Source organism: Sprattus sprattus (assembly GCF_963457725.1).
Source record: "Sprattus sprattus genome assembly, chromosome: 4".
Classification (NCBI taxonomy): Eukaryota; Metazoa; Chordata; class Actinopteri; order Clupeiformes; family Clupeidae; genus Sprattus; species Sprattus sprattus.
In genome coordinates, this window is record NC_137923.1 from 26,882,364 (window position 1) to 26,894,863 (window position 12,500).

A 12,500-nucleotide genomic window follows, 5' to 3' on the forward strand; every position below is an offset into this window, starting at 1 on the left:
CAGGGTAGGGGTCTGGCTGTGTTTGATTAGTGAAGGACTGGAGAGTCTTCAGATCTATGCGGCTTCAGGACAGGGGAGGGGCGGGGGGGACGTGGATTAAGATTCACCTGCCTGAGCAGATTCCAGGCTCAGCCCCTGACACCCTACCACAGCTGCATCAAACCCTCTCACCAACACGTGTGCTTGGCTGATTGTTATTATGTGTAAGCCTGTGTAAGTGTGAGCTACTTCTTTTGGGGTTGGTGTTCTCCTTCAACGATAATTGATGGTGTGGACTACCTTGCTCCACCTTAAGGGTTTCATCTCATTATTGTGTTTGTGTTTTTAGTAACATGAAGGCCTTGAGGTTCAACCTTGAATTCCTTCCTCTACTCTAACGCAGAGGGAAATTGCGGGGGTTGAATCAAGCACATTTGTTACAGCTCTTAGAAAAAAAAAGCAGAACAGCAAAGTGAAACAACAAAGCATGCTAATGTTTATTTCCGCGATCAAACATAATCGCCCAGCCCCCCAGGAGGCTGACTCTCACTGACATCAATCCTGCTGTCGGAAATTTTGCAAATTTGACAAATTGGATTCGGAGAGCACAAGAAGTGGGCGGTGTGCGTGTCTGTGTGTTGAAACAAATAGCTGGTTTTGAAGATGGCACTGGTGCATTTTATTTCCTCCGCCCTCTGTTTGGTTCTCTTTTTTTCATTTGGATGGGATGATGGGCCGTAAAAAGTAAGAGTGTGTGGTTTTGTGTGTTTGTGTGTGTGTGTGTGTATATGTTGTGTTAGAGTGAGTTTCAGTGTACATGAGCATACTTTTCAGTGTGTGTGTTGTGTAGACCAATTAGGTTGTGCGCTGGAGATGGTCTGTTAATTCAGGATCTGCGTTTCTGATTGTTAGACATACCCAAACACACACACACACACACACACACACACAGACACACACACACACACACGCACGCACGCACGCACACCAACACACACACACGCACGCACACCAACACACACACACACAATCACTCACACAAGCACACACGCACACACGCACACCAACACACACACACATACTCACTCTCACACACACACACACACACACACAAACACAATCACACACACATGCACACACACACACCCACAAAAACACACACACACACAAACACACACAAACACACACACACACACACACACACACACACACACACACCACACACACCACACACACCACACCACACACACACACACACACACACACACATACTCACACACGCACACAGTCTTTTCATTTGTTTGCCACTCAGACACCTCTCCAAAAGAGATCAGGTAGGGACTGCGACTGAGACCTGGTGCTATCGAGCTGACCCCCTGCCCCCTCCTCCCCCATGTAGAGAATAATTTGAAATGCAAACAGACAGAGATAGAACTGAGCCAGGTCAGGAATAATAAAACAGATAACAACAGAGAAAGGCACACACACACAAAGATGGCCGACCAAGAGCTAAAACCATTAATGAGAGACTTTAACAGACTCTAATGAGCTTATCCTTGTGTGGGTGTCTGAGAGGGTGGTGGTGGTGTGTGTGTGTGTGTGTGTGTGTGTGTGTGTGTGTGTGTGTGGGGGGGGTTATGTATGTATGAGTTGTTGTTCATTATAATAGATTAGGATTTTATCTCTTATTAACTCTAAAACACACACATACAGAGACGCACAGAATCAATAACTGGGGGAGTAAGCCGGTGGTGGTGAGATTTATAATGCTAAAGAGATTGATTGTTTAAATTCTTTTCCCTTCCCATTATTGTGCTTCCCTGTCTGTCGTCTCATTTCTCTTTGACTCCTCTTTATCTCTATCTCTCTTTCTCAACTTCCCTATGTTAACACCTCTTGAACAGTCTCGGTCTTGGTCTCGAATGACCCCATCCGTCTCTCTCTCCCATCTTAAGTTGAGAAGCCCCAAATGGGAAGCTGATACAGGCAGAGAAAGACGATCAGAGATGGTGAAACTCTGTCTTTTTCAATACTAAAATGAAAGCCAGGCTTAACCCTCACCTTGTCATGCCTCTTTTGGGTTGGGCTGGGTATCTTGTAAATGTGCTTGTTAAATGGGTTAATAGTATGAAATTGTCTAAATCATTTTCAGCATAGGACTAGTGTTTTTTTTTGCTGTTCATAATCCCATTCAATAATTTTCATATATGAATTTTTATAGTAAATTTGCTAGTCGGCCATGTATAATAAACCAGTGCTTCTTGTCTAAAGGATTTAGTTTGTGTGTGTCAGAGGTTGTGTGTGTGTTTGCGTGTGTGGGTGTGCATTTTGTGAAAGCCTCACGTATTTGTGCTTGGCCTCTCAGAATGCTGAAAGTTTACTTTTTTTTTGCAATAACAAAAGGCCTTTTAAGTCTGATTGAAAAATCTTTGGGAGGAATTGGCTCCTGCATTGTGAGGCGGCCATATTGATTTTGGCTGTGGGCTGCCTGTGCCTAAAAAGATGGATAGATTTCTTTGAAATGCACAGTGTTTGCTCTCTCACTCATAAACAGCCATTTGTGTGTGTGTGTGTGTGTGTGTGTGTGTGTGTGTGTGTGTGTGTGTGTGTGTGTGTGTGTGTCTGTGAACATGAAAAACTTTGGTCGTAAACATCATATTGTTAGCCACACACTTGAGCCTGCAGGCATTCCCACAGTAGCACACTTTTCTCTTCATCATCTGTCTCTAAACTATACAGACATAGGCACCCACACAGGCAACTGCATAGATTCCCTCTTGGAAAATCAGTGAATACACAATTTAGACAAACTGTTCCTAGCGCTTTTATTGTCTGACTTGTTGTCTATATGGGTGGCTGCTATCAATTGGAAGTGAGAAATGAGAGAGAGAGAGAGAGAGAGAGAGAGAGAGAGAGAGAGAGAGAGAGAGAATAAAAAAAAATACATAAATTATTGGAAAAATATGATTAAATCACAACATAAATTAGAAACATACCAATCTTTAGATCGAAAATATGAAGTGGCTAACTATCTAAATGTTATAAAGAACCCCCAGATCCGAAAAACACTCACTAGGTACAGACTCAGTGATCACACATTGGCCATTGAAAAAGGTCGCCACAAACAAACATGGCGACCTAAGGAGGAAAGGTTGTGCGAATACTGCACACAAGAAGTTGAAAACGAAGAACATTTCCTTCTTAGTTGTAAAAAATTCCAACCAATTCTTCCCAAAATTTGAAAATATAATCCCAAATTTTAATCAACTTGACAAAAATAAAAAAAATAAATATATATTGGGTGAACACCCAGATTTAATATATGTATCAGCAAAATACGTAAAAGCATGTCATGACAGCCACGAGACATAATTTTCTGGTTATGTATTTACTTCCTTGTTTTGTTTTATTTATTCATTTACTTTTATCTTTTATAATTATTATTATTATAATTATTTTAGTTTTTTCTTTCCCTTAATGCTGATCTCTGTGTGTGTGTGTGTGTGTGTGTGTGTGTGTGTGTGTGTGTGTGTGTGTGTGTGTGTGTGTGTGTGTGTGTGTGTGTGTGTGTGTGTGCGTATGTATCGCGCATTCATGCCAATAAAGCCATTTGAAATTGAAAAGAATTGAAAAAAATTGAAAATTGAGAGAGAGAGAGAGAGAGAGAGAGAGAGAGAGAGAGATATTTTTGATTTTATAAAAAACTTTTATTTTGTAAACAGTAACGCCAACAGTATTTTACACCTTATTCAGAACAAACGTAAATAAAAATCATCATCAAATGAGCACACAGTTTTTTCGCAGAAATATTTGCCCTTGGTTTGCAGAAACAAAAATCACTGTACATTATAACACACAATTGAAACCAGGCTCAGTTATTCCAACACAGGAGCAAACAATATTACAAGTCATACAAAACCCTTCCTTACACATACAGATAAACTAAGTAGGCTTAGTTGTTTTATCACGCAACTTTTTCCTCAATTTGCTCAATATTTTCCGGAGACGAAAAACATTGTTATCCTCAAATGCACCCTCCCTCATGAAACAGCCAACATCGTTAACAAACTGCGAGCAATCAGGAAAATACAGTTCCACCTCCACTTTCCGCAACCCTTTCGTGTCGCGTAGGAAACTGTTAATGCTCTCTGCAGTATATTTCGTTTCTTCGCTGGAGAGCTGTGCCTCTCCCTGCGAACACTCGGACCAGTTTGAGTCAATGGATTCGCAATCGCTATCCAGATTACCACTCGTGTGTGTGTCTTTTGTCACTTTAGTCCCGGTAACCTCCACCGGGTCTATTTTTCTCTTCACCGTTACTTTGAAGACTGGGTCTATGTCGATAGCCTCAGCCTGAGCCACCTTCACTGACGGTTGAGGCACTGTCAGTGTCTTTACTGAATGCCCCTTCTCATTCCCAGTTTCACCTGGTCCAGCCGCAGCTAGCTCTGCCACGGCTGGCTCAATCAGCACCGAATCACCGGCCACGACTTCGGGGCAAAGCACAGTCAGATCCACTACGGACTGAAGACCCCCCTCAAGTCCGCTTCCCTCGGTCCCATCCTCCGAGGTTTCTACCTCAGTGGCTGGGGGAACAACTATGGGGGACTCAGCCACATTGGTTTTGGCTGGAGTGTCCTCCTTTTCAGTGTTTTTACCGGGACAAAAACGCCCAATGTGTCCTGCTCCACTGCAACTGAAACATTTCAACGCAGTGTCTGACGTTGCATACACCACATAATCGAACCCGTCCACCCTTAATTTCAACACTAGCTCAATCTCCTCCATGCCACTATTTAGGATCATGTATGCTTGCCTTCTAAAAGACACTAGATGTCGAAGAAGGGGCGATTTACATCCCAGAGGGATTTTTCGAACAGACGAAACCAGCTTGCCATAGCGTTGCAACTCTTTAACAATAAGCTCATCTTTGATGAACGGGGGTACATTTGAAATTATTACTTTCTTGGCGGGGGTACTGAGTGGGAGGACTGGCATGTAGGAATCATTGAGTACTATACCCCTCACAATTACCTCATTAGCGTTCTCAATTGTGCTGAGAAAAAGCACCACGGCATTATTCATTCGTGAAGCCGACTTCACGTTGCCGTGCCCAATTAAAACACCAACCGCTAAACTAACATTTTCCACACTTGCGGTACATTCAACTTTGATCCCGTGCTGGCGGGTTAATTTGTCAAAATCCATGCTTCCCGCGGCCGCCATACTCCCAGCAACAAGCTGGTCGCAGACTCCAAAATAATTAAATGATTAAACACACATATAAACAACACACAAAGGGAGAAAAGTTAGAAGTAGCACTTGCTCACTCACACTCACTCACGCAGCACACCACAAACACGTCCGCTCAGGTCGAGAGAGAGAGAGAGAGAGAGAGAGAGAGAGAGAGAGAGAGAGAGAGAGAGAGAAACTGATAATCACTTGATAGCCAGAGGAGAAACATCCTGCAGGCTGGCTAACCATCAGTGTCCATTCTCTTCAGTGCAACTTCCCTGTGCCCTAGAGAAAGTTTCTAGTAAATCCCATTTTAAAACAGAGGTGAACTTTGTGTGTGTGTGTGTGTGTGTGTGTGTGTGTGTGTGTGTGTGTGTGTGTGTGTGTGTGTGTGTGTGTGTGTGTGTGTGTGTGTGTGTGTGTGTGTGTGTGTGTGTGTGTGTGTGTGTGTGTGTGTGTGTGTGTGTGTGTGTGTGTGTGTGTGTGTGGGTCTGTGTGGCCTTGTTGTGAGTGAAGAGAGGGCGACCATTTGCTTCTACATTTGTGTTTGTGAGTGAATACATGTGTGTGTGTATGCGGTGCATTTAGTAGTGTGTGGTAATGTATGCATTAGGAATTACCCGTCTTTCTTACCTGTGTGTTTCCTTGTGTGCTGGGTGACGGCCCCATTAGTGTACTGTTGAGCTCCCTCCACTTCCTGTGTGGCAGCTCCCTTCTTTCTCCTAAATGGATTTTAATGGAAAAGACCTATTCAGAAAGCACACCAGAGAGTGTGAAAGAGAGAGATGGGGAAGGAGAGGGGGAAAGCAAGAATGAGAGAGAGAGAGAGAGATAGAGAGGGAAGAAAGAGAGCAAGAGTGAGAGAGATAGAGATAGAGATAGAGAGAGAGAGAGAGAGAGAGAGAGAGAGAGAGAGAGAGAGAGAGAGAGAGAGAGAGAGAGAGAGAGAGAGAGACAATCAGTTGCATGCCTTATGGGCTGTGCTTTAATTTGGATTGTTTTGATTTCCAGCTGTCAGGCACGTCAAGGTGGCCTAATGCTGGTGAATGGCAAAATGATGCATTAGCATTTCATTTCAAGGACAGATAGCCACATGGCTCTACAGTGTGACCTCCGTATGTGCTCACATTCGCTCACTCTCTCTCACACACACAGACACATTTTTTTCACAACCCATTAGACCGTTCAGGTTTGGCATGTGGCACCTGTGTATATAGGACCAATCCAAATCTTTGTTATGGTCTGGTCTTGGTGTGTGTTCGAGGGAGCAGCTCCACTTCATTGGCTGTTGCTCCCATGACTCCCTCAGGGTCACTACATGACAGGCAATCAATCAGTCAATACTCTTATCAAATGCAATGGTAATTTCCCTAGACCTGCAACACGGCCAGACTACCAAAAACTACTGACATCACCAGCACTGTTGTCTCAGAGGTTGTGGTACTATGATGACATTTTGATGCTATTGCTAAATATACTGCATTGCTCTTTTGAGTGGTAGGTCATAACAAACAGAAATGACAATGCACACACACACACACACACACACACACACACACACACACACACACACACACACACACACACACACACACACACACACACTGCGTGCTGACTAATTTAAGTTAATGCATTGCCCTCTGCAGGGTAGCTATTGATTTGAATATCAACAAGCAGTGAGTGAAAGCCCCGGAGCCTCAGGTCTACCTGCTTAATTTTGCTTTTGTGCACCACTTGACTTCACCCTATCTATTCCGTCTTTGGCATTGTGTCAGCACACTCTCTCTAGACATTATCACCTAATGGCGTACACAGCAGCTTAACACAATGTTAGAAATGGCAAATGTTTAATAGATGACTCATTGCCTCATGTACTTGTATTGTGATTCGCTGACAAGACGATGAGTGCCACTAGTGAGTGCTACAACCACATGTCAACAGAAGCATCACACCTTCTTGTTACGTCGGATAGCGTGAGGTAGAAAACAGAGTGTCGTAACAGTTGTCACAGTTGTGAGCTTTGTCCGTTCCTGACGGTTAACCAGCATACTAAGTTGTTTATGTATCAGGCTGATGCCAGTCGTGTTGGGGTCGAAGGGCACACAGTCTTCAGCCGAGGTCACACACTGTTCCAAAGAGAACAGCTAGCTGGAGAGAGGAAGTGGATCCCCCACCCAAATGTTTAAGAGGGATGGAATGATAGAATGAGAGATAAGTGTGTCTGAATCTGCAAGTGATGAAGTGTGGGGAAAGAAATTACTTTAAGATATTTGATAGATGCGAGTAATAGAGAGGAGGAGCAGGAGATGGAGGAACTGTGGGGAGGAGATAAGGAGGGCCGAGCACAAATGAACACTGAAATCTGGGAGGCCTTTTGGTGTCAATTTTAGTGTCAGTCCTCTGATGTAGAGTTTGTTATGTTGAACTGTCTCTGTCTCCAGCGTAACTGTGTTCCTCTGTGTGTGTCAGGTGACTGCAACTTTGAGCGGCCCTACTCCTCCTGTGGCTACAGTCAGGGACGCGATGATGACCTGGACTGGGAACAGGCCAACACCCTGGAGAAGCCACCTACAGACCAATGGATGCCCACAGGTGAGTCTGCTGTGTGTGTGCGTGCGTGTGTGTGTGTGTGTGTAAACTCTCTAGGTAAAATTTTCTAATTGTCTCCTACAAACAGTATGCTTGAGAATCTGATAAAAAAACAAACATGCGGACACATACCAGGGCTTGCCAAATGTCTAAATCCCGGGTAGCCCTTTGGCCAGGCATTCTGCTGCATTCTCACTTACCACTACAGCGCTGTAAAATGCTCTGTCTAACTGCTTGATCACTCCAGAATATTCTGGCATTTAAACCTCTAATGCATATATTAAATAAAAACTTGGCTTCAAATGTGCTACTCTGACCTGCCATTGGGAAATAGGATCATGTTTACTAGTGTGCTGTTGTTTTATGATTTATAACAGGGGAGTTCATATTGCTTAATAAGACCCCATGTGTATGATAATTCACCGTTAAATCAATGTGCCTGAATGATAACATTTGTAAAGAGTATTGCAGTTTGGCACAGGCATTGCTGTATAGTGATGTGACTGTGTTGTAGATCTGACTTAGGGGTTTCAACATGTTGTCACGACATTCCTAGATAATTTGCTACTTCAACTTTAGTATGTACTATAATACTTCACTGTTCAAAAATGTGCTCACGATTCCTTTTAAATCTAAATACTTCAGAAGGAAATAAATCAATTCTTTACTATTGTGATTGGCCGCACTGTTCACTAGAACCCTCTCAACACAATCCCTGTACATCATAGGTTTCTCTAGAGAAACATTGCAAAAGTGTAGACAAGGTGAAAGACTCCCATTGAAAATAGCTCATGTAATTAAAGTCTGGAATTAATCTTATGCAGATATGTGTCAGTTATGGGCAAGATTTCCTCTAGAGTCAGGTGTTCCTTAAACTCTGTTTCTTTTTACCCCCCATCATCAGTTCAGTACCTCTCATTTCCCAGCCTTCTGCTAAGCCTTAGCTTTGTAAAACCACTGTGGTCTGGAACTAAGATGTAGTGTCCTGACAGCTATTTCATACTTATGTAACATGTTACTCTCTGTTCCCCCGCTAGTCCACTAATTTGTTACTCTGTCACATAGTGGCAGTTCATTTGAACTTTAGGATTAATGGCAAAATGCCAAATTGATACGCAGGTGTAATACGGTCAAAAAGCTGGAACTCATTTGTAGGTGTGCAAGTAGACGTTCTAAAGAAGGCGTTACAATGGGAAGTTATGCTATTGACATATCCCTCATCAATATCCTCCCTCTCTGCATCCAGCCAACACACCAAGGGGAACAGGGACTCAAATCTGGGGAATTAATGCATATATAAAAAATACTTCAATCCATTTTAATTAGACCAATTTTTTTCTGCATTTGTCACTGCACTTGATGAGTGCTGTCCCTCTGCCTTTGTCAGTGCCCTCATTCTCTCCTACTCTATCTCTGTCTCTGACTCTGTCCGTCTCTGTCCATTTATTTTTCATGTGATTTGAAATGATCACCATAGTCCATTGCCAGCACCTAAGGATCAGACTAATGGAGAGGCTTGGCTTTTTCCATGCTGTAACACAGACGTTGCTCCAACCTAATGGAGATTGTTTTCCTCTTAAATCTGATGTCTAATCACACAAAGGCTGCCTCACCGATAGATTACATCCCCCTCCACTATCAGAAAATCCCTGTCAACCCCTCCAGACAATTTAAAAAAGCAAAGACAATTCATTATGACTGCTCAGCTGTTCAACCATTGTGTGTATTTGTATTAATATGGATCTGTGTCTGTGTGTATTGGTGTGTATTTGTATGCTTTTCTATTTGTAGTTATGTGTGTGTATGTGTCTGTGTTTTTTATTTGTATTTTGGTTTGTGATATTGGGTGTGTGTGTGTGTGTGTGTGTGTGTGTGTGTGTGTGTGTGTGTGTGTGTGTGTGTGTGTGTGTGTGTGTGTGTGTGTGCGCAGGTTTTTACTTTTGTGTGTGTGTGTGTGTGTGTGTGTCCTATTCCTCTCTCTTCCCCAATTGATGTATGGGTCTATTCTTTGGCCCTCCTTCCTCCTGTGTCATGGCATCCACTGACCTATCAACTGACATGACCGTGTGGTTTAATCTGACATCTTCTACCTCATGCTGAAGAGCTGGGTTCAGCCAGCAGGGATACTGGAGGTGCTGGATGGTGGAAAAGGAGGGGCAGTGATTTCCTCCTCTTCTCCCCGCCCTGATTGCCCTCTCCCTGGGCAGACGGCCATGCTGGGTTCCCTGTGCGCCTCTCAGCATAATTAGTTCCATCTCCAGCTCAGCACCATTTTGGTCTCATTCCCTCGCTGACTCAGATTATCTCATGTGGCAAGAGAGAGAGACAGAAGCAGACAGGCATAGAATGAGAGAGAGAGAGAGAGAGAGAGAGAGAGAGAGAGAGAGAGAGAGCTGAAAGAGAGGGATGGTGGAGGTCAATCAAGCAGGATGAGGATAAAGTAGATAGGGGCAAGGTGAAAATAGAGGGAGATGAGACAGAGAGGGAAGATGGAGAGAATATAGAGATATATGATGAGAGAGGGAAAGAGGGGTAAGGAGAGAACAAGCGCAGGAAGAGGAAAAAGGTGAAGAGGGAAGAGGAGGAAGATTTCAGTGCAGAGAGAATGATAGCGTCCCTTGTGTTCCCTACACCGCCTCAGATTTAATGGGTAGAGGAGGGGTAGGGCTTTTTAAGTAGAAAGGTTCTTATAGCTTATGTCTATAGTGAAGTGGGGTTTAGGAAGTAGCGAAAACAAGGGGAATATACCTGCCCCTGACCCATAACAAGCACTTGGCTTTGCCAGATGCTCACACACAAACGAGCCCAAAGTCCCATCCACACATACTCTCACTCTTTCACTCACAGCACGGTCAAAAGGCCCAGATGAACCTGCTCTCTCTTTGCACATGAGAGAGGGAGGCAGGGAGGGAGGGAAAGCCTGTGATGGTTTGGAGCTTCCTCTCTGTGCTCAGAGCTCAAATGATATCACACACACACGCACGCACGCACGCACGCACACACACACACACACACACACACACAAACAAACAGGCAGAGGTTTGCTGTGCACCAATGCACAGTCTCCTCTCTAAAGTACGTACAATGAAAGAGGAGAAACCACAGAATGGTTTCTCTTATTTACAGCAGTATGTTTGTGCAGTGAGTTTCAGTCATATCAGACACAGCTGCTGTAACCTTGATCCTCATCAGGTGACAGCTGCTAGTGGAGTCTGTGGAGGCTTTTAGTTATGACGTGTATTATAATTATTCATACAGATAAACGGCAAGAGCCCTTTGAGTCCATGTGTGGAAGAAAGTATTGGTTTATTTCAAGCTGATTTCACTCCTTCCACTGAAGTGAAGGCTTATTATGTCGACCCGATGCAGAGAAAGTTTAGCCTGAAATACTTTCATAAATACTTCTGTTGTAAATTGCTGCAGAGAGTGCCAATATGTTCAAGATATTTTTTTAAAGAGATGCCTACTTTGGGTCCTAAAGAGAAACATTTTGTCCTGACGCTTTTCTCAAGAGGGAGATCTTTAAGAATATTATGTATAAGATGATTATTCTTCCCAGACTTTATGTAGACGGGGGAGAGATCTTCAAGTTTCCCTCTATAGTAAGTATTCATTGCTACGCAGAATTTATTGCACATCGCCATTTGCCTTTCAATAGAGATAGTGTAACTATGATATTTATTTGTTTATTTTTAAACGTATAAATAAATTCTGTGTTTTGACGCCCGCTGTTGCAGCCTGAAGTGTTTCAGAAGGTCTAGCACAGGATCCCCAGAGAGAAGCAGCACTGGAATAAGGGTCCACTGCATGAGCAGAATGGAGGTTGACCAAGAGGGATTCATTACTGCCCTGTCAGTCTACACTGCTGCCCGGTGCTGTAGTCATTTGCTTGTGTGAAGGAAAACTCTGAGGGTGTATTTCTCTGGCATTACCTGTTTTTATGTATTCATTTATTAGCCTTTGCATTCGTAGAGCTATCTCATCCACTCTGGCCAGCATTTGTTGTGTTGTGTGTGCTGTAAACATTGGGCCCCGCCTAGCCTCCTCTGCTGGGGAAAGACTTTTGGTGTTGCACAAACGGCAAGGACACACAAACCCCTCATTCAAGCAATAAGGACTGAAGGACACCAGAAATCAAATCAAAATTTAAATTAAATCATGCAAGACGACACATCCGGCAGGTGTGAATGTGTGTGTGTGTGTGTATGTATGTGTATTTTTGTGTGGTGTGTGCTTGCCTTAAGTAGGGTTCATTGGGTTTTAGGCATTGACAAGGTCACATGTGTTGTGCCTGTGACATAGTAAGAAAACCTTGTAGGTGGGGACACACATTTCCTTGGACTTAATATGTAAACTGTGTTTGTGGGTGTGTGTGTGTGTGTGTGGGTGTGTGTGTCCTGTGTTTGCCTGAGGTGCTGTGATTCTCCTGAGTTGTGTGTTCCTGTTCCAGTGGCATTACCAAATAAACAGGCTTATGTTCAGGAGACGCTGTGGGCTTCATGTATTAATGTGCGCCACCAGTAATGCAATTTCACCCCTCACACAGATTAGGCCTCAGAGTGGGAGCAGGGGAGCAGTCAGACTAATGATATCATGAAATGTTCAACTTCTACTGTTCTCTGGCCAAGTCCCTTATAGCTCTACACACATCAGCCCCCCCTTTACAATCTCTCTTTTTGGTTTCATGTTCTTCCAGG

The 12,500-nt window shown here is 43.6% G+C and overlaps 1 protein-coding gene across 1 annotated transcript in view; it reads left to right on the plus strand.

Annotated features, from left to right (window-relative positions):
- The window catches only part of LOC308363283 (receptor-type tyrosine-protein phosphatase mu-like), a gene marked incomplete at both ends in the record, with an annotated part of 177,696 nt that overhangs the window by 20,756 nt on the left and 144,440 nt on the right, over nucleotides 1-12,500 (plus strand). Inside the window, one exon of the mRNA XM_080836087.1 lies at nucleotides 7,684-7,806. Within this exon, the coding sequence (XP_080692213.1) occupies nucleotides 7,684-7,806 (123 nt within the window). The remainder of the gene's footprint in view (nucleotides 1-7,683; nucleotides 7,807-12,500) is intronic.